This window comes from Plectropomus leopardus, chromosome 17 (genome assembly GCF_008729295.1).
Source record: "Plectropomus leopardus isolate mb chromosome 17, YSFRI_Pleo_2.0, whole genome shotgun sequence".
Taxonomy (NCBI): Eukaryota; Metazoa; Chordata; class Actinopteri; order Perciformes; family Serranidae; genus Plectropomus; species Plectropomus leopardus.
This window is the reverse complement of record NC_056479.1, coordinates 28,803,652-28,830,327: the sequence shown is the minus strand read 5'-3', so window position 1 is coordinate 28,830,327 and position 26,676 is coordinate 28,803,652. Positions and strand designations below refer to the sequence as shown.

At 36.9% G+C, this 26,676-nt stretch overlaps 1 protein-coding gene across 1 annotated transcript in view; it reads right to left on the bottom strand.

Moving 5' to 3' along the window:
* grb2b (growth factor receptor-bound protein 2b) overlaps window positions 1–26,676 on the bottom strand; it is a 51,571-nt gene that overhangs the window by 12,212 nt on the left and 12,683 nt on the right. Inside the window, exon 3 of the mRNA XM_042504299.1 lies at window positions 836–933. Coding sequence (XP_042360233.1) covers window positions 836–933 — 98 coding nt within the window. The remainder of the gene's footprint in view (window positions 1–835; window positions 934–26,676) is intronic.

Genomic DNA, 26,676 nt, shown 5'->3' with positions numbered 1-26,676 from the left:
GGTCCTCCACCCCTTATGTCCAACAGCAAGCCCTCGGCTCCCAGTCCGTCCATCACTGGACTGCAGCACATTGGCCGGATGTTCGGCGGCGTTCGGAGCTTCGTTATGTTTGTCAATTAGTCACAAGACGGGCATCACTGGTCTCATCTGAGTAATTTTAGGTAGTAAAATTGATTTTTAAAAATTTTTTAAAGATTTTTTGGGGGCTTTTTTCATTTATTTTTTAGGAAAGATTAGGCATGACAGGGATAAATTTGCCAAAAAAACAAACAAAAATCAATTAAGTAAAAAAAGCAAAAGAACAAAGCAACTTAAAAAAGCTTTAAAACTACAACAATTATGTAAAAATAATTTAATAAACTGGACATATTTTCAGAGCCTCTGTTTATGAGGTCGCCACTCTACAAGGTGAACTACCAGGCGTCCCAAAGGTACTATAATCTAACAATTTTATAAATACTTTACTAACAAGATACTAAGAAGAAATTAGTAAAAAAAATAATCTTACAATAAACCAAAAAAGAACAGCAGAAAGTGCTTAAAATGTTAAAATACATTTATTATAGTATTATTATGTCATTATGTTATTATGTGAGTGCATAAAATAATCTCAAAATGACAATAATATTTAATTATTTAATTATTTTTTTGGAGTCGTTATCTGAATCCTCCTCAACCCGACAGTTAACACGTCAAGAGGCGGCAGAGAGAGAAAAACGAGCAGCAGCGTGTCATTTACGGTACGACATGTACAGCAGAGCGCACACTTTCACACCAAGACCCAGATACATAATCAAAAACCGTCATTAAGGAAACTGTTGAGCGCGATACTTACGGATGGGCTTTCATCTCTATGTAATTCTTGGGAATGAAGCCATCTTTTCCATTTAGCTCTGCCTTGTACCAGTTCTGATCACACTCTTCATTTAATACCTGATGGTGACAAAAAAAGAGAGAAAGAGTCAGTGCTACACACACACACACACACACACACACACACAGTCAACAACAGACAGTAATCAACCCCCTAAATTTAGCTTTAGGCCATCTGATTTAATTTCCTGTGGACTCAGAGCTGCATGTTGGAGAACTGCTCGGTAAATATTAGGAAACTACAGAACTGACAGGAGAGCGGCAGGCGAGTGCAATCTAACAAACACAATTTCAAACACTTCAGCAACAGCTTCTAATTAAAAGGGCCAATAGTGTGTGTGTGTGTGTGTGTGTGTGTGTGTGTGTGTGTGTGTGACCTGCACCTGAGTCTGTACAAACTCATTTAGCCTCAGTGACAAAGGCTGGATTTAAGTCCTGATTCCAGATTCTGATTTGTTAAACCGTTTGAAACCTGAGCAAATTGGTTTGATCGGGCAACTTAACAAGACATGGCCCGAAAATGAACAAGAGATTAGTAAAAATTTAATTAAATGTTGCCTTTAAATTAAATGCACCAAGTGCTTCACATCAAAAGACATAAAGACAATAAAACCTGCATGTAAAAATAATATACGATCAGTATTAAAAGCACAGAATGCATCTTCGCATGGATAAAACCCACTTAATAATACTGGTTAAAGTAAGATAAAATAAGGATAAAAACTGAATGCACAGAATGCATAACATAAAATGGAAAATAAAATAAATAAAATAAAAAACATTGACATAATTTAGAAAAATAAGGCTAAAAATTGCGTATAAATCACATAAAATTAAAGAAAATACAACATTTTAAAGAAACTATATATACACACACACAATATATGTTACATAATCTTTAATTTCCACTGTCCCTGCTCAGCCACTGTTATATTACTTGTCAATGTCTGTGCCAAGAAACAATCAATTTTATTTCCATATATGTGTGTTTTGCCTTTTTTTGTTTACACCTAATTTTTGGAAAGCAGACAGTCACGTATATCAGCCTGAAGGTCAGAATATATACATTTCTACCTTTAGATGGTCTGAGAAACAAAGCGGGATTTAATTCAGCTTAGTCAACCGAGAAAATAGACCATCTCTTCTCGCCGCGCTCCAACCAGCTCGGCCAAAGTTAGAGACGACTCTGGCAGAGCAGAGCAAAGTTTCGACAGCTAGAGCAGACGCAGTAACGTTGCTCCCTCAGCAGCACATACACACCAAATCTTGCTTCCTTCTGGTGTTTGACATGAAATATAATAATGATTGGGAGAAAAAAAAGAGGGGGACGTATTTGCAAGTCTCACTGGTGCTCCCTGCTATAAAATTCAGAAGCACCGTCTCCGAAAACGGTCACAAAAATGGCTTCAGTCTGGAGCGGCGCAGCTGTGAGGGCGCTCATGTCTGACTAAGTGCGGCTACAGTGCAGGTGTGTTGAGCTGGTGGAGCATCGGTGTGTGTGTCGGAGTTAACGTGTGCACGCGTGAGCATGCTGAAAGAAATTAACCTTCACGCTGCAGCTGCTGGTTTATTCACAAAAGTTGCCCATGATGAGTGTTTTTCCATTCATTTAATTTTGTTTTTTATTAGTGAGTACAAAAAGGAAGGACAAAAACAGGGTGACGCAACGCATGCACCAGGGTAGATGAGACACAGATAGACGAGACCAGACAAAACAGGACAGAAAAACCACAAAAAAACAACAAGCGTTCAAAAAATGATCACACACGATGGTATTCTTTCTGTTGTTGATATGCAAACTGATTATTTTACTTTATTATAGGTTATTTAATGAGGTCACTCGCGTTTATGTGTTAAGGTCGAGCGTGTTTGCAGCTGAAGACAGAGAAAAAGGACTGAGCAAATAAGACATAGATAATGATTAATGATAGGATGTATGCTGCATATACATTATCGTCAATATAATAATAAAAAGAGAAAAAATAAGAAAAAAATATATATATATATATACATGCAGTTTTTAACTGTTTAATGTGCTAAATTTGAAAATTAATAAACAGAAAATGACAAAAAATGCACAAGTTGTAAATGTCAAAACATCAAATTGTTCAGGAATTGCACCACGACATTTTTGGTTTTGTTTATTTTAGTTTTTGCTGTAACAGCCAACACAATTCTCTGCAAATTAACTGAGATTTTTTTCACTTCTTATCATGGTACAGTGTTGTTTTAAGACAATGCAACCAAAAGTGCATACTTTAGATTAAGTTTACTTTATCTCTTTTATGACAGAAAAGTTTTTACCAACTGTCATCATAACGCGTACCATCGAGGGTTTAAGTGTTTTTTCTCCAGTAGTGATTTCGAAATATCATGTCACATCACTCAATAAGTGTGGATTATTTCAATTTTCTTAAAAGTACCATTTGGTTGTCATTGAAAAAAACAAAGACAAAAACATGACTGTGAAAAAGTAGTGCACGATGTCCTTCCTTCCAGTTACAGCGTTGCATTTCAGCATCATCTAGACATGAACAAATTTCAGAGGAAAACTGAGCAACAGCTCTGAGTCACGCAGCCGGCGTCTGAACGATGTTGCAAAAGGCAGCCAGAGCCCGTCTGATAATCTGAGCGCGGTTTTTGAAGCCTGAGGAGCAACAGAAAAGGAAAAAAAGGACGCGACACACGTGTGTCACACAACCGAGCTGTCACTCGCTTGATTCTGCGAGCCGCGTTAATCTCCCGCTCTCATCCCGTCAGACGGGATCTCGTGCTGAAGAATGACTCAGTTTTACTCAGGAGAATTACACGAGTCGAGTTTGTTAAAAGCAATTTCTTTCACCGTCTTTGATCACAAGTCATTTGCATAATTCATTTTTTTCATTTTTTGGCTCAGGCAGACATGTAATCATTAATGCAGCGTCACTGGAGGTTTCTGCCCGAAAAAAGCGGCTCACTGACAAAAGTAAAGAGACAGAAAACCCTCAATGTACAGACGAGGGCTGAAAGGATCCATCCATCTGGGTTCAATATATTGATTTCAGTGATCAACTATGTAAAAGATCCACGTCATCATCTCTGGGTTACGCCTTTATTTTGAAATTCTGTGCGACAGTCTCACATTAGCAGGCAAGCAGCCAAAAGAAAGACGACAAGTAATGACGCATGATATTGGATTTTTTTTTTTTTTTATACCACTATAAAACAACTCATTTGTCTCTTAACTAACACCCATGAAACCACTTTTTTATTTGATTAAATTATGTATTTTCTTTCAAAAATCCTGACTGAACATACCTCTTTATCTGGATGTTTCCCGCTTTACTTTTATTTTTATACATATTTTCATATATTAACTTACTTATTTTATCTTCTTTTTATCTGTGTTTAATTTTGTCATTTTTATTCTTCATACATACTTGTTTTAAACTTTAGCAAATTGACTGGGTTTCTTTCATAAACATGGTAAGAAGGCAACAGGCAAATTAAGGAAAAAAATGACTCAAAAACTTCGCACCAAGTTGCTAAAAGAAAAAAAAAAGCACATAAAAATTACCTGAAAATTAGCAACAAAAAAAGGAAAATAAAAAAACAAGAAAATTACCAGAAAATTTTAAAAAAGGAAAGTAAAAAAGAAAATAAACAAGGAAATGACCTGAAAAAGTGTTTAAGAAATAAAAATAATTTTGTAGCATAATTTGAAATGCATAATTATGATTATTACAAACAGGGACATTTTCCTCTAGCTTTTTAAAGACACATTTCAATCTACAAATTTCTTGCAATTTGCAAAACATACCCTGTCATGTTGCTTGTTGCCTTTTATCGCATGTTTCGAAAAGAAATCGAACCCATTTGCTCATAGCTCAAAGATTTGAATATGATTTTCATTATGATACCACATAATATATCGATATTTTGGACAACGGTACGACTCCAGTTGAAAATTGGCACACTGGCACACTCACAGAAACGCTGATTTACAGTCCTATTCCAGACTTAATCCTATTTCCTAGATGACTATTTCTTCTCTTCGCCTCCCTCTTCCTCTCCCTTAAATTCATAATTTCCCACTAGCCCAGCCCAGGACAGCTGTCCAACTGGCCCCTGAGTACTGCGAGTGTCCCGGGTCTCTTTGCTCCAGTGAGCCTGCAGAATGCCAGCTGTCCCCGTCGTCCCCCCAGCTGCTCCGCCTGCACAAGACCAGCATTACTGGATCAGGGCGCGGCCTTGGACCAAAAACATAAGTTGGCTGAAATCAGGAGTGCAGGCAGGGGGTGTGTGTGTGTGTGTGTGTGTGTGTCACAGTGGACGTATAGATATTGGATACACAGAGCGATGAAGAGTGACGCTGGGTGAGTGTGTGTTTATTCACACGGAGGGCCTCAGCCTCTGGGCTGTGTGTTGACACACCAAACCGACCTTTAAGAACTCGCGCCTACGAAGGCAGACTGGTCCAACGTCACGCTGAGCGCCGACACGCAGCTCTCCGTGAACATTTGCACACGCATCGTCTGCCCGAATGCCTGCAGCTCACGAAGGTTACACAGCAGCCGTAACTGTGGCTCCGTGAGGCCGAACTTTGGCACAGCGAATGCAAACATCAGCATGTTTCAACGCTCACAATGATAAGTGTGTTGATGTTTCCTTTTTTAAGCAAAGTTGCTTTTTTGTAATAGTTTCTGTGCAGTTAGGTGGAACAATTAATTCATGACAGATGTTGATGTAAATGCAAAACACCAGGTCATATTGTACCCGACTTAATCACGATAATTCACAGATTTGTGCAAAATGGCAGCAATAAAATGATCAGGACACAGTCATTCCCACATCCACGAACGCACGCACACTCAGGAAAGCCACACTTCCATAAAAAACACCACTATACGCTACTGCATATCACAGCGTCGTTTCTGAAACAATAAATATCGTGTAACCGCAAACTGACGCATATCAGAGCTACATTATACCAGCAGGTAACTTCCAGAAGAAAAGAAATTATGTTAAATTACCTAAAAGTTTTTCCCCTGGAGATTACTGAAACTATGAATTTCAATACACAAAACTAAATTCCATAACTTCCAAAACTTTTTTTTTTTTTTTAAACTAATTTACTGATTTTTCCAGGTTTGGAAAACAACACTATAATTCATAGACTTTTCCAGGTTTCCATGACCATGGGAACCCTGTAAACAGCCGTCAGGATATTTCAGCGGTACTATAGAGCCAAAATCTCTTATTTTTATTTAACTTTTATTTAACCAGGTTGGTCCCATTGAGATTAAGAATCACTTTTTCAAGGGAGACCGGGCCAAAGACAGTCAGCAGTGAAGACAAAAAGTTACAGACAGAGACAAAATACAATTCACAAGGACTTAAATTTACATTTGAGTGAAGAGCGAACTCTCTGAGGGTCAGCTGTACCAGCCAGCGAAAAACATCCACATCCCACAAAATCTGCTCCTAACTCTCATTTTACATTTAAAAACATTTAACGACACCAGCTCCTGCAACAAAGTCCAGGCTGAGGGTGCAGACCATCCAAAAGCCCCATTCCCAATTATTACGTCCTACGAACGTAATAAATACTGTCGGGTACTTTTCGGCGCGATAAAACCCGCAGGTAGCGTGGGAGCAGACTAATTATATATAGAGGTGTACCAATGTAAGAGTCTACGGGTCTCCAGCTTAGCATGGCTAAAAAGGCAAAGGTGAAAGACTCGGAGAAACCAGAATTATCGGCACCATTAACGGCCGTCCAGTCGGAGCACGCAGCACGCTCGATCGGCTCAACAGCCGTGTGGAAGCGAAGACACGTGCCAACATGCCAAACACACACGTTACAGAAACTGTGTGTGATTACTGGCTGCAGACACCTAATGACCGGCCAACAGCTGAACGTCTGCAGAGTGTGTGTGTGTGTGTGTGTGTGTGTGTGTGTGTCAGGGCTTTTACACGTCTTCTGCAGAAATAAACGTACACACAAACTAAACACTTGGAGCTGAGGTACTTTTAGACAAATATTAAAGCAACAAACACTGTAGGAGTAAAAAAATGTGCTCCTCTACAGGACCGTAGGAGGAACAGATGCCGAGCGGTCGGAGACAAATGCTTCATCCTCACGACTCCGGCTCGAGCCTACATGTTGGCAAGAATCGGCTCTGACCTCTGACCTCCACCAGGGGAGGAAAAGCAGAGACCGAAACTTTCTAAACTGGATGACTTATTCTTAAACAGACTGACATCAAGCACTGCTGTGAGGCTGCAAAACAACAACTGGAAATTAGATTTTTCTGATTTAATTTTCAGCCAGATGACAGCAAAGACAGTGAGAATGGTCAAATAATGCGAAATTAAAAATCTCATACTTAACCCTTTAATATCACACACACTCATGTCACTCTGAGCACAAAAGGTGCTTTCCAAAAATCAAAATATTACGTATTATTTTCTACTTCTATTGAGTTAATTTATTAAAACAACATCATAGATATCAAATATTCATCAATTTCCAGAATTTTAACCCTTTAAATACCAGGTTTTGTCAAGATGCCACTGAGTTTTTAGATGAAAAACACAAAAAAATATTTTCAATATCCTACATAATGAGTAGATTATTATTTTTTAAAATTCGTAGCTAAGTAAATGTCAATGATTAGCATCAATATTGATTTTTAGACATTATTATGATTTTTTGCGCAGTGTCAAATACTCTGCACACAAAATGTGCTTCTCAAATTCAGGCTTTAAAAAATTATACATTAATGTTATTTTCTATTTTCATTTAATTTATTTTTTAGCCAAAAGTCCTAATCAGAAATTTTAAATATTCATTAATTTAATTCATTAATTTTAACCCTTTAAATTGCATTTTTCCCATGATGCCACTATGCTTTTAGATTTTTGAAAAAAGACAAAAAAATGAATTATTTTCATTATACTACACGCTGAGTAGATTTTTTTTTTTTTTTTTTTTTTTTTTTTTTGAATATGTCAATGATTTATTTTTCTCCTTACGTTGAGGGGAGCTCCATTATATAAGCCGGTGACTTCTTGACTTTTACTGACACTTTTTAACTACTTAGATTTACACAGTTTTATTGTGTGTGGAAATAAAAAAGAAAACAAAATAAAAACTGCGTTTTATTATTTTTGAGAGGTGGAGGACCTCTGGCAGACAGCCCAACATGCCCGCAGTCCTCATGAACTTGAGTAACCTTACATAATTACCTCGTCTACAACCAAAGGTAATAATAGAGCGCAGCAGGTGCTGCATTATACTTTACGCCTGAGCTCGTGAATTGCTGAGATGCTTAAGTGAATTTTCCTGGCGATTAAAAAAAGCCCAGTTTATTGGGGGGAATCTAACTTTCATTTTCAATGTCTGATGTATGAATGAATTATTCAGTATTTGGGCTTAAGCTTTATCCTGTATGTGAACCTGCAACATTTAAGCAGGCAGCAAAACTGATATCTTAAACAAACAAGTGACTTGTCTGTACATATGAAATCCATTTAAACGCTCAGTACAACATGGTGCAAAATCTGCCAAAATCTCTGTATTTTAAGCTTTGTTGAAACAGCTTTATAAAATAATAAATGCTGTTAGATTTAAACAAGTAAACAGGGTTCCTACAGCTAAAGGAAAGTTAGATTTAAGTGTTTTTAGACCGTTTTTTAAAAACTCGGATTGAATTTTGAGAACAATTTTACAAAAACCCAAAATGAAGATGGGAAAAATGAACTGAAACAATTACTTTTTGCAATTTTGTAATGTAAATATATAATAACATAAACTTGAATAAAAAAAAATAAAAAAAAGATTTTAGACTTTTTCAAGTCACTTTGAATTAAATTTAAGACCAATTTCACAACAAAAAAAGTAAAGAAAAAGAAAACAGAAGCCCGATTCAATTATTAAGATTTAGGGAAAATTCTACATTTATTGTAACATAAAACATGACTTTTTTGGTGACAACAACAACAAATAATAATTAAAGTAAAATTACCACTTAATTTTAAATGTTTACAATTTTTAAAAAAGATTAATAAAATACTATTTTGCATGTCTGGGCATTTTAAAGGATTGATTAATTAAGACCTTATTCTTTTGAATAATGAATTTAATGTCTTTAAAGATTTTTTCAAGGATTCGTGGGGTGCAACATTATCATAAAAATAAACAAACGGTTTGCTTTGAAGAAAGCCCGTTTTTTTGTCATTTAATTGGATGTGTATTTGAGTGTTGGTTCCTTTATCCTGATCTGAGCGACATTAATGTGAGAAGAATACGGTAAATTATTTTAATATGTATATTACCAATTATTTTGAGATTTTATCAGACCTAAAAAAAAAACTTTTTTTTTTATACTTTGTAAAGATTTATTTAAGGCATTTTAACAGCAATTAAGGCCTTATTTTTATGTCTTTTGAGACTTTGTAAGGAAGAACCCTTAAAGCTTTTTATTTTTCTAATAGCTGCAGTTATGACCAAAACATGCATAAACTTACTGATCGTACTTTATCTAAAAATATATATGAAAATGTTCTTTGTTGCTTTAGAAACCCACCAAACGAAGCTGATGTTAAATGTGAGCACTGAAAACAGCAGACCGGTTTGGTTTCAGAAGAGGGGGAACATGTTCAAATTGGGGGTTTTTCCAACCACTGAACTTCAAACTGTGATAACTCCTGAGCGATAAATGCCAAAACCTCACCAGATATATCAAGTTTCCCTTCATGGTAACACACGGTGATAATGTTGAAGCCTGAGGGGATAACGAAAAACCGATCTATCATATTCAATCAAATTAAGCAGCTGCAGTTACACACACACACACACACACACACACACACACACACACACACACACGCACACACACACACACAATTTCTGACTACAAACACACATTCTGATCATCTGACCTAAAAATAGCCCTCTTATCATTTTAATATTTTCGCAAATGTTGCCACCGTCCTTTCAGCATTTAGGAGACGTTTGTTTAACCCATTTAAAAAAAAAATAAGTCTTAGTGTTTATATTTAGCATTTAAAAAACAAGCCCGCTTTTTTTAGTCTGGATTTTAATTAAACTTTATTTACTTGATGAGTATTTATTTATACATTTTTGTCTATTTTACTACATAATATATAATTTTATTATTACATTTTTATGTATTATTATACATTGTGCTGTTATCCTCCATTTACTTTTTTATCAACTATTTTGATTATTTTATTTATTTATTTATTATCTATTTTTTAAAAATTATTATTACTACAACTACTATTATTATTTTATTTTTATTACTACTACTTTTTTTATTATCATTTATCTCATTATTATTATTATCATAATTATAATTAATTTTATTCCTTAAACTCTTTCTATCTATAGGTTTTTTCTGTCTCTGGTGTTTCCTCACTTATGGTAACATTTCTTCATTTCCTAATTTTAGTGTGGATTTTTATTTCAGTGCTTCAATTAATGACAGTCTTGCTTTTTATCCATGTGCTTGTGTGTCTGTGTCATTGTGTGAATGTGTGAGTGTGTATGTGTGTAGATGGGACTTCTGGTTTTATTGTATAAAGCATTTTGTGTTACGGTTTTACTTGCATGAAAAACACTATAAAAAATACAGTCTGACTGACTGATTGACTGATAGAGTTTGTACACTTAAAAAAATCCATCAAATGAAGCGCAGTGAGAGCGGCCGTCTCAGAAATGCCTTTGGAGTGACATTTGAACTTAAAGACTCAAAACTGAAGGAACTGCGGCCCGCGAGGAAAAGCAGAAATCAAATATTTGCTTGTCTGGCAGTTTTTTCCCTTAACCATACAGAAAGGAGACAACCGCAGCATTGTGTCTGACTGAGCTGTGTCTCTGTGCACAGAGCCGAGCCAGCATTATGAATGATGTGCATTCCCTCTCTGTCTTTCTCTCTATGAAGATTTTTTTGTCTCTTTAATCTGATTGAGCCACAATAGTTGTAGGAGTTTCTATTTGAGAGGCTAAGGTCCAGGCCGGGGATTATCTCCTCCACAGCTGCCACTGTAGACGCCATCCTCCCCCTGTCTCTCTGTCACACATACACACACACACACACACACAAAATATTATAGCATGCCCACCCACACACCCCCATGTGTGACACTAAACACGAGGAGCTGTCATTCAGCAGAGAAACAAGTCCTCACAATTATAAATTCACTGTTTCTGTTTCCATAAAATTATGCAACGTCGTGTAAATCCACCAACTGGATCTTAACGTCATTAATCACGTTCCCGAGCGATTTTGTCTTCACATTAGAGATTTAATTCAAGCCGATGTGGAAAAACTGATGCAGCATGATTTAATAAAAGAAAATATATCCTGTTTTCTAATGAAAGTCGAAACTAACTTTCAATAATCATGTTGAACAAAAAGGACGAGGGTTGTCACTGCCTGTAATGTTCAGCATTTTAATTTTCCACATCAAAAATGAAAAATAGAAAATTGGAAAACTGAATTCAATTTTACAAAATTGTATTGTTCATTTGTCAAATCAATGAGGAATTAAGAGTTTGAAGTTGTTTTTCCTATTTTAGAGTGAAGATTCTCCTATTTTCTACTTCTTAATTTTTGTTTTTTTTATCCAACATTTCATAAGTAGAAAATTAGAAAAACGTCTTCCAATCAGTGTAGAATTAAGATTGTGAAGACGGCCAACACATATTGATTTTATGTTTTTGGAGCTGGATTGTTCATTAGGAGCAATGTTGGTACTGTTGACTCAACTGCATTTAAACCTCCTGCAGACTCGGAGATTTTTGCAGTCTTAAACGTTTTGTGCAGCTTCACTCTGCGACGTGGATCTTAAAAAACTTGGGTACGACATCGAGTTTGATGTGTGCAGACTGTGCAATGACGTCACATACTGAATCGCAGGCTGCGACCTTCATCTATGACGTCAATACGCAGGAACAAAACATCAGAGGGCGTCATCCATCTACTCTACGTAGTGGCATTCAAGTTTGTCGGAAAAAGTCTGAAGAGGAGGAGGAGGAGGAGACAGTGGATGCCGTCGTAGCTGGGAAAAAAGGCCAACTTGGTGAGCCGATTTTGCAACGAGAGCTTGAAGTGTTAACACCTTAGCGTGCATTTGCAGAATCGTGCTAATCAGTGCATCATTTCATTAGCCTCTTATAATCACTGAACAAAAAACCCTCCAACAGCTGCTAACATCTGGCTTTTTAATACAATAAGAAAGTTTACATCCGGGTCAAACATCTCTGCGCTAGACACGGGTTTTTGTCGTCTCTGATCGGCATTAATGGGAACACAGCAACCGGGTGAACGCGCAAATTTCAGCTCCTTAACTGTCGGGATGCAATGACGCGCCGTCAGTAGTTACCCTCCGACTCTTCCCAGACTGAACTACGACATTTTTCTCAAGTCAGTCTGCACCGAGTTTACAAGAGACACTGAATAAGTAAATAAGACCTCTGTCTCTGCTGCTGTCTACTATCTACCTGTTCTCTGACCTGTCACACACACACACACACACACACACACACACACACACACACACACACACACACACAGAGGCACACTCTGCTGCAGTGCTGTGTTCACTGACAGTGGGAATGCAGACTACGGCCTATATTTAGCAGGTTCAGCCATGTCTGAAAAGCCTGTAAACCTGGGGTAAAAGAAAGGGCACATAAAATGATCGGAAACACCCCGATAGATCCCAAAACACAGAATCAAATTTTGTGGGTAACAGATTTTTGCTGGTTCTTTGCTTTGGTTTGGACGTGGTGTAAGTGACAAGAAGATTACATCCAAATCCTTACTTTTCCTTTCCATGCCAACTAAAACTGAATGTCACTAAGAAAGTCTTTTGTATAACAGTAAGTCCGTGGATAAAAGAAATAACAAAGCTCAAGAAGTCATGATTGCATAAGGTGCACATAGTCACTAAGCATTGCCTCGCAGGAGACGGAGGTAGTGAGAGCGGTACACAGCGGGGGCAGAAAAAAAACAAGACGCTAAATAAACCACATGTCTGCACAGTCCACACGGGATTGCAATAAATCAGGAGCGGGGATTACCCTGGAGTGTGCGTTAATCTGAGCGTGCGGCAGGTCAGACAGATAGACGAGCTAAAGCTTCATCAGAACCTCGGAGGCCAAAGCCTGTTGGGTCTGCAGCCGATTTTAATGAAACCGATAGAGACCCCTCCTGCCGCCTGTTTGCACACCAGACGGCAGCCATGACAACATCAAACACTGTTTGGTTATCTAATCAAACCGCAGACATTTATCAGCTGCAACAGTGTACCTGGGAATATGCAAAGTCAAATCCAAAGAGTGGATGTGCTGCAGGAATAGGACTCTGAGGCTGGTATTTAGACGCGCTGGCAGCAGGGTGACCCCTGTGGTGGCACCAGATCGTACACAGGGGACGAGCTGAATCACTCCCTGAACACGACAGTTTCTAAAACGGCGTGCAGGGACTGTGAGATCGAGTCTGTGCAAAAAAATGTTTTAGTTTTAAGTCCTACAGATGAACTGTAACAGAAAGTGCTTTAGCCAAGAAAACCAAAACTTACCCGCCCCACCCCCCAATACACACACACACACACACACACACACACACACACACACAAACAGGAACTGAAGAAACACTACTACAAGTACGGAAACACCAGAGGCACGATAAAACCAATAGATAAAAAATAAAAATTAATAAATATAATATTAATTAATAAAATATTAAATATTAATATCAAAATTAATGAATAAATGAGTAAAATACTTTTAATGGTCAATAACATTTAAATTTAAAATTAATGTGTAAAAACAAAAGGATGACATAACAGATAATAGATACAAATGTTAAAAAATATTTACAAAAAAAAGGAATCTCGTAGAACAGACTAAAATGTATAAATAAGCAGTCAATAAATAAACAATTAAAAGCCAAATTAAAAAGGCGTTTGTTATTTTCATCTTCACTGTAAATGCAAATAGGTTCTAAAAATCGGTTATCAGTCTCATAAAGTACTAATAATTGGTATCAACCCTACAAACAATATCCGTCGACCCCTAATTTTGGTACCGAAGAATCTTTCTCCTGACATCCACGCTGGACTGATGAATTCGGAGCGGCAGATTTAAAATCCCAGCGTCTTTGGGGCGAGAGGTGAGGAGTCACACTCGTCCACTTTTTGCTTTGTTTAACAAAACAGCTTTACAAAAAAAAAAAAAAAAAACAAAAGCCGTCAAAATGAGTTTGACCTCTTTTGCTCCCAGCGGGGAGGCGATGAACGCCACCGCCACGCAGAAAGACACAGAGAAAAGAGATTATACTGGATTCCAGTAAATTAAAGCTTGTGACACTCGTGTAATTAAAATAATGCCTGAGGACATCACCACACGGGGAGCCTCCCTCATGAGCGGTAACTGTAGGTTTAAAGCACAACACACCTCTGGGGAACTCAGTGTTCGTGGATGCCAGGCAGAGGACATGGCTTTGCTTATATATATATATATATATATATATAATACATATATATACACATTAAACCTCTCACACAGAAGTTGTTCTCAAACTTGAGGCAATAAAAGTAACAACAACCCCCCACTGCTGTAGGTGTAAACACACTTATCAAAATAGCTACAGGACATCAACAAAACAGGTAAAGCTGGAAAGAGTGGACTGCAATAATAAATAAAAAAAAATATAAAAGCGCTGTATAAAGTCACCATCTTTTAGACTATTGCGTCCATTTTTTCAGTCCAAATCAAAAATATCATATATTCATTAATTTTCAGAATTTTAACCATTGAAATGCCAGCTCTTTTTTATGATGCCACTATGTTTTTAAATGAAAAAAACAACAACAAAAAACAAAAAATGAATTATTTTCAATATATTATATTATTATCATGTATACATTACAAAATCTCCAAATGATAATAATCTCCAAATGATAAATATAGTAAAAAAAAAAAAAAAGATCTAATTGGTGGAAAATAGTAAAAATGACAAATTCCAAATCAAAAGCCCAGAATGACACCCAGAAATAATACAAGTCCTGTTTTTCTGCTCTGATGGCTGTGGGATCAAAAATGTCAGTTTGAATGGGTTTCAATGGAGCATTTTTTGACCTGAACAGTCTGAATGTAACTATTTAGTTTCCACAGTGTATTTTAGACTTATTGTAGGAGCTGAGCTGCAAATTCCAAAATTTAACAAAAATACACACACAAAATATATGCCATATGCATGAACACAGCCAAAATTATCAAAACATGATCACTTAAACTTAATACTTAAAATTCAGTCTTACGCTGTGGATGAAGCTTTATTTTGGCACTCTGCCTTTGTGTAAAAAGGTTTTTTTTCTGGAGTCTACACATTAAAATACATCATCAACATACACTGATTAATGTGGTACAATGAATGTTTTCAAAGCCATATCTTAGTTTCTCGTTTTTAAAATCTATATTGTCCCGCTGCATCATGTAGCAAACTATAGATCCAGCATTGAACTAAAATACACAACATTGCCACAGTTTATGCCATATGCATGAACACGGCCAAAAGAAGAATGAAAAGCACGTAAAATGCACCACACAGTCCATAACGTTTACAAAAAAAAAGTCATAACGCCTGAAAAAATGAAGCCACCAGCCACAGCAGATGGGTGGTAAACTCCAATTAACGGCCTCAGTGTGATAACTGAAACAGAATGATAATTTTGGCCACACACTCCACTTCTTTCTCCTCTTGACATCAATTTGACTCGGGCAGCTCGAGGGGGGGAGGAGGATCCTCACTAACATCATGTTGTTTGCCACAGCTTGAGCCCTCAGTGCAGTTTATTTTGGCAATGCCCTCTAATGACTTCAGCTTTTAAAAAAAAAAAAAAAAAAAAAAAGCGAGAAAATCTGTAGTGCAGTTAACAGATGTGACAGCTTAGACAAGAGTGTGCATTTAAGGACAACTGTTGCAGTTATAGAGCGTTTAGATTGTTGCTGTCTGATGCTAATGCACGGCTTTACCAGCTGTTGTTGAAGAGATTAACCAAACACACACGCGTGGCACACAACAACACGGCAGCGTTAGCCAAAAGTTGACGACCCGTCACCTTCTCGGTTAAACATAAGCATGTTGGTTTGGTTTCTTTGGTAAACATGAAGGAAAAAAGCAAGAGATGTCACAAAAAATGTATGAAATTACATTTTTTAAATTAAATTAAAAAGTGACAAGATAATACTTACACATGACAGCACTGAACTCTTTTTTAAACTCTTATTTATATGTCCTGCTTGTTTTGCAATGTCATTCTATACGTACGTATGCCGCTACCACTTATAATGCTTTTAAAATTTTTATATTCCTTTCTTTTAAAAACAAAATTGCATGTCATCTTAATTTTTTGTCTGATTATTTGTTTTTTTCGGCATCTTGCTGTTGTGTTTAAATAAATATTTCAAACTTTGAAAACCTATTTCTTTGTTCTTTTGATTTGTTGTATTTTCGGGAGCAATCTGTAAAATTTTGGCCAAGGGACTACAGATGAAAAATATCTTCGTCTTTTTACCTTGTGTATTTATTAATTTGCACTGTCCCTTCTTAAATAAACTAAACCTTAATGACCTGAATTTTTTTTTTTTTAAATTATGGAAAATATCCAGAAAATTATATGTATAACTATTAATACCACATATTTAAAATTAGATGAAAAAATTTTTTATCTTTTTTTTTGGTTTGTTTTTTGGGGGGTTTATTTTGTTTCGTTTTCACTTTTTTTCACCCTCTATTTTCAGGTAATTCACTTGTTACTTTTTTTAAAAAATAATTTCCTGTGCTTCCCATGTTTTCCAAAAGAAGTCAAACCAATCCCCTTAGATTTTAAAGAGTTAAACATTCAGTTTCTGGGCAATTTTTTTCACTCATATCCAGTTCAGATTGCAAACTAGAGCTGAGCAAAAAGTTAAAAAGAGAGAGAGAGAGGGAGAATGATAACTTTTGGTTTAAATACAGCCGTCGGTGACTTGATGGCACATCAGGAGGGAGTGATGTGGAGATGAGAAGCAGTGAGATCTAATTACAGCTCTCTGACTCAACACTGCTGCAGAGAGGAAGAGCAGCGAGAGACGAAGAGCGAAACACGAGGCACAAACAAGCCAAAGAGGACTGATCGAGAAAGAGATGGATGGTGCGAGAGAGCGACAGAAGCTGTGAGAAAAAGAGAGAGAAAGAGGAAGACAGAGGAGCACTTTGAAGAATCACACTCCTTGTGATCAGCTTAGGAAAACTCCTCAGGGGCAAATCACAAAAAAATGAGGGCATGTCTTTTTCAGAGCAGCCAAGCTAGCTATGTTTTATTCTGTGCACTGAGCTCCATCTGCGGTCGCTGGCTAGCTAAACGCCTTTTAGTGATGCCCCGTCGATGCACTGACAGAGAGCGTTGGCTTTTCATTCCCACGCTGCACTGCAGGTTGGATTTTTTTAGATGCAACATCTAACCTGCATGTAGTGAAGATATTCTCTCTCCCTCCTCTTTTTAGTGGTAAATGCTAAACAGACTTGCAGTGGCACCTTTTTAGTCTTCCCAAACCACTCAAATCGCTTTCGCAGCCGCGGCTACCTAACAAGGTGCCACCTGCTACTCGGTTAACCCTTTTAAACCCGACGCAACATCACTTCTTGTGCTACTTTCAGATGCATTTCACAAGAATTTAAACCTGTAAGCAAGTTGTTGGCCAAATTGGTAAGAACTGTTCCACAAATTGCAAGAAAATAGTAGATTTTAAAATTATTTTAACAATATTTATAATGTTTTAGAATTATTATAATTCATAAGCACTTTTTCCAGGTAATTTCTTTGTTGTTTTTTGTAGGTTTTGTTTCATTTTTTCTTTCCAATTAAAAAAAATTCTTTTGAGATGTCAGAAATAATGCGAAAGTTGTTTAAGAAAGTTTAGTGGTAACACTGACATCTGCTGAGATGTTGATGTCCAGCCACTGTGTTTAAAAACATCGGAGTCGTCCTAATTCCTGCTTTTGAGGGTTTGGTTTAGGTTTTAAAAAGATAAAGAAGTTCAAAAACCCACCTTGGTTACCCACCTGGGTAATATAAAAAATGACAAAACCACTACCAATACCAGTACAGTTAGAGGACCACATATTTTAGTGCCCTGTTTAGCTGTTATAACGAGAGTATGCAAACAGGAAGTGGGCTCCTTATCACTTCCTGCTCAGTGAAAACAGACAAGTCGAAATCACAGAGATCGAACAGTAAACTATGCAGCTCTGATCAAATATAAACCCTATTCTGTTACTGTGTTGCATATTTTTCACCTAAAATGTTTCCGAGACATGTTTTATCTTACATTTAGCACCAGTCGGCCACTTTTTTTGTGTCAAACAGACACTTTTGCATTACTTCACCCACCAGGAGGAGCATTTTTTGGTCCGGTTCGGCACAATGCACTGTGAAAGTTGTAGGTTTTTAACCTCTTGAGCGTCCGTTATCTTGGTTTTCTTTGGTCATGTATCACCAAATTTTAAAAGTATTTGCATCTTTCTACTGCAGAGATGGTCCAGTTTTATGAAAATACCATCTTATCTGAAGTGAAATACTTCTTTAAAGTCAACTTTTTTCTTTCTTTATTTGATATCCATCATGTGAATGTGAGCTATCGGTAACATGCCACAAGACAACACATGCAGGTAGCAGAACAACACTTTCAATGTTTTGGTGACATCTCAGCAAATGCACCGTGTTCGGCTTCTCTTCACCGCAGACTGTAAAGTTTCGAGCTGCTGCAGCCGTGGGCCGACCACATCGCATCAAAACCCTCATTAGTAGTTTTTTTTCTAGATGTCGGTAAAAAAACAAGTTTTGATTTTACTTGATACTGGATATTATCGATACTCTGCCCCAGTTTTCCCCCAGTAAAATGAAACAACTGCATGCATCACCTCTTTGATCAATGAGTCAACAGGAAGTGTCTGACTTTCAACCTGGTTACGAAAACGTCATCCTAGCGCCACCTTTTCGCAGATTATGTACAGTATGCTTTACCGCGCCATACGAAAACTTCCCCGCCCTCCTCAGCTCGTCTTTGCTTTGTAATAAGCTATAAGGTTGCTTCTGGGCTTAATACCAAGAGGTTCTTTGAGTCCAGATGGGAAAGATTTATATAATCATGTGCCTTAACCACAGAGACGTACAAACACTGAAATCTCTGTATGTTTACTGTCTGTGACCAACACTGAGTATACAATTAATGCACTTTTAGTGCTCTCCTAAACTTAAACGACAAAACAAAAAAGTCATAGTGTATCTATGTGTGCAACTGCTTGCTAACAACTCCACACTGCAGTTAATCGTATTTTATAAACATGAAAATTACGGTCATAAAACCTGGCACCAAATCATTATTAGTTTCTGCAAATGCCAACTCGCTGCTCATAATACAGCAACTTTCTATTATAAAGGGAGTCATGAGAGAGTGAAAGACAAAGTGATTTCTGACACAGCTCGGTCAAGTGCCTTAACCCTTTAAAACCTGGAGCGACATAACTTTTCTCTTCTCTTTTGTACGACTTTTACAAGTATTTAAACATTATAAAACCTGAGCAAACTGGTGCAATTTCATTGGGAAAAAAGGATGTAGGCGACAAATTATCTACAAATTACAAGAAATTTATAGATTTTGAAAATCTTTTTTAAAAAGCTAGGGAAAAATGTCTTTGAAAAAACAACAAAGCAAGGGAAAACTATATTTATCATTATCATAATTAATTTTTTTAAATTATGTTATAAAATTATTCTCTATTTTTTTGTTTTTATTTTTGTGTGATTTGTTTAGGTTTTTAAAAATAATAATTTTAGTTATTTAAATTGTATGGCTATTTTAAATATGAAACAAAAATAACATATAGATCACTTTTTTCAATACATGGAAAAAAATAGGCAATGAGCAACTTAATTATAAATATTTATAGTAAATCTAGAGAATTACAATATTAAATAGAATACTAAAATACTAAATAGGGAAAAACTATATGTATCATAATCATATTTACAATTTTACAATTATGTTACAAAATTATTATAGATTTTTCAAACACTTTTCTGGTAATTTGTTTGTTTTTTAACTGTTTTTTAAGCTAATTTTCAGGTAACTGTCTTGTACTTTTCTCTAATTTTTTTTGCTTTTTTTTAAATATCATTATTTCTTCTTTTGTTGTTCATCGCTTTATTTCCATGTTTCGAAGGGTTAATATCACCTGTACTGAAGGAGAGAGAATCAATTTAAGAGAGCCGGTTTCGACTTCAGCATCAGCAGCAGCGTGCTGACATGTTAAACCTCGCCCAGTTGGGCAGCTATAAGGTCAAAGCGGGAAGTCGCTGGGACAAATAAAAATAGTAAACTGCTGGACCTGCTGCTGTATGTTGACTTGGAGCTGATGCCTCAAACACACTGAACATGCAGAAAGGCAGGAAAAGGTTCATGCAAACACACTTTCCTCCATTACTAAGATAAGGCAGTATTTGTTTTCACATCTCCTTCCATCGGGCTCGTGAACAGCAGCATGCTGGCAGTGGTGTCACCAGCAGAGAGCTGTTGCTGTTTGTGCTATTTTGAGGCCCAGACACGCCAAACTGACGTCAGAGAAGAAGTGGTGATGAAGGAGGACCGTTGCATCCCTTTATCTTGTCTATCTCGGCCAAAAGACTACAGCCAATGACCAGCTGCTTAAAAAACAAAATATCTCTCCGTGGCATCAGGTGGTGTGAGTCTGTACTTCACAGGCGGAAACCAAAAGCCCAACACCCAAAGTCAAGACATTAGTCAGCCAGTTTGCACGTTAATAACACAACCAGATGTTGAAAAAGCAATATTTACAAGCAAACAAAAGCACGTGCAATTACAAACTGTTTCTGCTAAAAAGCTCAGTGGCTACAAATATAATTAGGGACGCACATTAGTGTTTGTTTTTACTCCTTTGGCCAATAACTGATAGACATATCCACTTTTCTCCCTAACTAATTTCCGTGCAGAAGTCTCTTGTTTAGTTAAATTAACATCATATTCTTATTGTGATGGTTCACCGGCAGATGGAGACATAAAATACCACATATATAGTGCATATATACTTATTTGTGGCAGCCTGCCACGATTAAAACATCTACCGCCATGTATACATTTTCTATCTTTTAAGATGGATCGTTTATTAGGAGAGGTGGAAATATATACAATATGGTTACTGATTTAACACTCTCACTCTCGGAGAGTGAGCGTAGCAGAGTGCACTCTGGGCACAGATGGAGCTGCAGCTTTCTGTCCAATGAACTGCCAATCTGAGGGATTTCTCCCATTTCGACATGCTCCGCTCCCAGTTTAACGGGCAGGTCCTTCTGTGTTCTTTTTCATGTTTTTCAAATAGAAACACTCAACAGTTATCAATAACTGGTGACATCGGTTTCAGTGCTGTTTCCTTCAAAGGAGTCTGGTAGCTGTGGACAAAGCATATTCTAGCCCCCAAAAAAGGAAGCATCTTAAAAAAAAAAAAAATCAACATTAATTTAAGTGTACACTATATTAAGAAATAGTTTTCCTATTTTACATTGCTGTTGCTACAAATGATATAAAAACTTAAAAATAAAGAAATAAACTGAAACTGCAACTGATGGCTTTCTCGTTGACCGACAGCCGACCTTTGGCGTGGCGTTTCAGGGCCCTGAAAAATACACTCCTATGTTTTCTCTCTCCTGCTCTCATCTTTTTGGCTACGACTGCTTTACTAATGAAAATCCTAATCCAATCCTAATCCAGGTTACGAACACGACAAAAGCAACCCCAGCGGCAGTGTGTTGCAGCATTGGTTGACTAAAACGCTGTATCACTACTGAGAATATCTTTGTCTTTTGTGTGTTTTTGTGCTAAATACTTCCTTTAATACCTGCATTCCTTATGGGCCAAATGTCCTGCAGCTATACGTCGCAGAGCCTTTAAAAATGTTCTTACATTAACAAGGTCACGCTGTGTGAATTAATCAGAGAAATAACTGAGTCAGAGAAATGTACTTATCTAAGCTTTCTCTCCAGAGATCCAGCACTTAATTAGAAAAAATAGTCTGCTCCTAATATGCAAATGTGAAGTGAGCACACCAGAGTCTTGGACTCCGGAGGGATCCTGCAGGCCTCTGGCAGAGTAAGTAGGGTGAATCTCTGCTGTAACAAAAACTGCACAATGAGCAACATAGCAGCGATTTATTGACCCTTCAGATCTGAGACTCGCTGCTGCTTTAGACGGCCAAGGGAATCTGCACAAAACCACTGCTGACTTTAACCCTTTGAAATATCAGCAAATTGGCTGGGTTTCTTTTCAAAAACATGGAAACCAAAAAAAAAAGCCAAAAAAAAAAAAAATTACAAGAAAATGACCTGAATTTAACAGAAAAAAAGAAAGAAAAGAAAATCTAATCTAAACAAAATAAAATTAATAAATATATAGAAATATTACTCTCAAATTCATCTGTAACCTATCTTGTAATACATCATTTTAATAATTATAAATACATTCTTCTCAAAAAAGTGCTAAAATAAATAAATATATATAAATATTCTTATCTATATTTTCCTGTCACCTATCTTTTAATACATAATTGTAATAATTAAAAATATTGTTTTCTTGATACAATATTGTTTGTGAAAAAAATCCCAACAATTTTCTCACATTTAAATGCTTGTTAAAGGCGTCTGAACATAGTAGCAGAAAACCAACGTGGATCCAGGTTTTTAAAGGGTTAACTCAGAGAGGAAAGGAAAAATCTAACAGTGGGATTTGGATCTGGGGTCGCAGCTTTAATGATGTCTCTTTCAAGTGAGGTTTGGATTTTTTTTTTTAGACATTCAGGCATCGCAAAGCAGCGCTGATACAACTCTTCCTCTGTTCAGCGGTCAAGTGGATGAGGAGGGGAAATCAATACCGAAGCACTAATAGGCGATGAGGGAGCCATTAATCAGGGGAGGGGTGGACGGCATTAAGACAAAGTGTCGAAGCAAGCGGCTAAAAGCACCATTTTCCTCCACGTTTTAACCCCTGAAGAGGGACGACAAAATGTCTGTCACAGGGCGAGGGCGAATCGTTTTAATGCGATTTTATTGCGATTCAGTTGTGACTGTGAGAGTAAAAGAGGGCCGGGTTCCTGTGTGAGCTCAGTGCTGCAGCGTGCACGCTGTCGAGCTGCTGGAGTTCGCTGTGGAGACACAGGAAGTTGCTGGGGGTGGGAAGACACATCAAACAGGATGTGAAAACAGCTAAGCTGTGGCATTAACGTAAGCACATGCAGATACAGAGGACACACTGATGTTGGGACAGACTAGACAACTTTACCACAGAGTCAACTTTGACTCTGGGCTGCAAAAAAAAAGTTTGGGGAAGCAGGATGAGTGGGTGGAGGTGGTTACAATCCTGTCTTTCTGTGGGAAAACACTTTTTTTTTTTAACCCTTAAAGCCCACTTTGATACTATACACACTCATATCGATATGTGCACAAAATGCATTTTTTTTTAAAAGTGTTAAAAATATTATGCATTAATATGATTTTCTACTTTCATTGAGCTTATTTTTTTTAACCATAATGACTCCTAATAATAAATATCAAATATTGACTATTTTTCAGATTTTTAACCCTTTAAATGTCATGATGTTACTATATCTTTGCATGAAATAAAACTCAAAAATTAAATTATTTTCAGCATACGACATGCAAAGTAGATTTTTTAAAAATTATTATCACAGCCTGTGATGTGCCAGTGATTAGGAGCAACATTCATGTTAATACCACTTTGTACACAAATGCACTTTTCAAACTTGGGCTACAAAAACATTATACATTGATATATTTTTTGACTTTCATTGAGTTTAATTTTTTAACCCACATCAAGGCCTAATCATTAAAATCAAATATTCATTAATTTTTGGAATTTTTACCTTTTAAATGCCAGGTTTTTGTCATGATGTCACTATGTTTTTAGAGTTTAAAAAAATAAAAAAAAAAGAAATCATTTTTAACATACTACATACAAGCTTTATGTTTCTTTTTGCAATTTCTGTGACTGATTATTTAATTTCTTAATACTGTCATAAATTAAATATTTCATCTCTTGTGAGCTGACATTTACCTCTTGTACTGACCGAGTGTCTTAATATTCTACCTCGGCTCTATTGGTAATCCATTGGCAAGCTCTCATTCAGTTCCTGGAGTGACTTTAAATTGGAGTTTTATGGCGCACTATTTCATTAATGGCTGGTATAAAATATTGCCAGAGCCGTGTGTCTCAAACTGAGCTCAAATAACAAATGATCTTTAACTGTCAACAGCAGTTTGAAGAAGAAAAAGAAGAAGAAGAAACGAGGTGGAAAGGCAGATCTGTGGCTATATGGGCACAGTTCAAAGATCTGTTGATGGGAGCTAATTCTGTCAGCGCGCAGGGCTGTTAATCTTTATTTATTTAAGGAGGAAATGAGAACAAGTGTACAGTGCTTTAGGGCAATGGCCAGACTCTGTGTCCTCCTCATGTCTGCTGCTTCGCCTCCAGACACAGAAAAAGAGCAGAAAAGACTCAGATAAGCATTAAAAACAGCTGATTTGATTATGAAGGTGGTCAAATATATCAATGCAGATCATGATAAGACCAGGTACTATGCACTGATCTGTTTAAATTATGCTTATGCGACATGTGCATCCATATAGAGCTCTTTTCACACTGCACTTAGCTCAAAGCTAGGGGAGCTGTTAAGGGACGTCCTCACCAAAAAAAAAAAAACTATACTACTATTAACTCACGTAGATGTCAGAGTCCAGACCACAGCTGTAACGACAGTGGCAAACTGTACTGCTGGGATCGCTTTTCAATATAGATCTGCGCATAACTGCATTCCCATCGAGTGATGCTATGCGGCCTCTCCGCTCACAGTAACATTTCAAGAAGCATGGTGATGGATGTTCAAAACATCAGCAGCTTTATTTCTATTGCAGCCACCAAACTAGCCGTCATTATTTACAATCCAAGGCCCCGCAGGCCCGTTATGGAGCCATGATGGAAAGGCGAGCCCCTTATACGTGGGAGTGGCCACGTATGAGAGATTACTGGAAGCTGATAGTCCACGATTTCAGAGAGGAAATGTGGATTCAAAACTTTCTCAGAGTTATGTGATGCAATAATAGCTCTTGTAGCTCCTGCTGCATCATCAGGGAGCCAGATCCTACTGAAGAGCTCATAGACACAGCATCATGTGACCTAGAAAAGACTAAAAAAGTGTTTCCAATGCAGTTTTGTGAAATATGGCTTTTTTTGAATCGCCTGATGCAGGTATAAAAACATTTTTGCAATAAATGGTAGTTTTTTGGGAAATTGACAGCCCTGCACCAGAGCAGAGATTTGTTGGGTTATCCCTGAAAATACACTAAACACATGGATAAAAGCTGCAACAACATATCATCAGCGCACGTTTCTTTTGTCTACGTAACAACAGTAACTAGTATTAACCAAAAAGGGCTAACTTTTTAAACTAAAAAAACATATAGTTTTCAGAAAATATTTACACAACAACCATTAACATTTAGCACAAAACAAAACAGCAAAACAGCAAAGTCTCCACTGTTTACAACAGGTGAAAAAGGTAAAATAAGGCGACATCTCAGCACCGTTCACACATTAAATCCTGCTCATGGCGACATGTAACCATTGCTGCTTGCAGTCTGAAAGCAGTTACACATGTTCTAACAGACATTTAACCCGGGGCTATAGGAAGGACAGAGTGAATCACACAGCCCTGGGATCAGGTAAAGCCCGGGTTTAAAGTGTGTGTGTGTGTGTGTGTGTGTGTGTGTGTGTGTGTGTGTGTGTGTGTGTGTGTGAGAGAGAGAAAAGGGGCTAAATTGGCCTAAGAATACCCTGGGCCCTGGGCTAAGAATAAACAGTGTGATTATGATTTTAAAGTGTCATACCGCTCTTTTTTTAAATGCTTTGGTAAAAGTCACATGACCTTTCGAAACCTGAGCATATTGGTTTGATTTCTTTCAAAAACATAAGGAGAAGGCAATGAGGAACTGAACAAGGCGTGGCCCAAAAATTTGCAAAATATTAGTAAAATTTTTTTGAAGGAAATTACCTGAAAATAAGCAAAAAAACCCCAACAAAAAAAACAAAAACAAGAAAATGAACTAAAAACAGCTAAAATAAAATACTATATATACACATATATACGTACATATACACATACACACACTCACGTATGTATATGTAAGTATATTTTAATTTTAGTACCTTTTTTTTTAGTTCATTTTCTTGTGTTTTTTTTCTTACACACACACACATATCTATCCATATTTATTTACTTATTACTTATTTAAACATGATTTTCCCCTGCTGTTGCACCTCTAAAACACTCTCTAACTCTCAGTACATAAGGCTGTAATGTTAAAAAGTGTGTGTAGTCCTCATCGTCGCACAAACCAACCGAGACCAAGCCCACGAGTAAAAAAAGAAAAAGTCACAAAAAGTCCAAATCTTACAGTGTACAGTTAAATTTACTGACAGATCTTCCACACGCCACCAACAATTTCCCCTTTTTTGTCCACGCATGATGGAAGATCACGTTGTGAAACGGAACCAGTCTGCATTATGCAAATATGTAATGTAAGACACTTTAGACAGAAGCCCACGCTTCAATGCTTTCTTTCTTTTTCTTTTTTTAACATTCTTGTATCCAAAACTTCAGA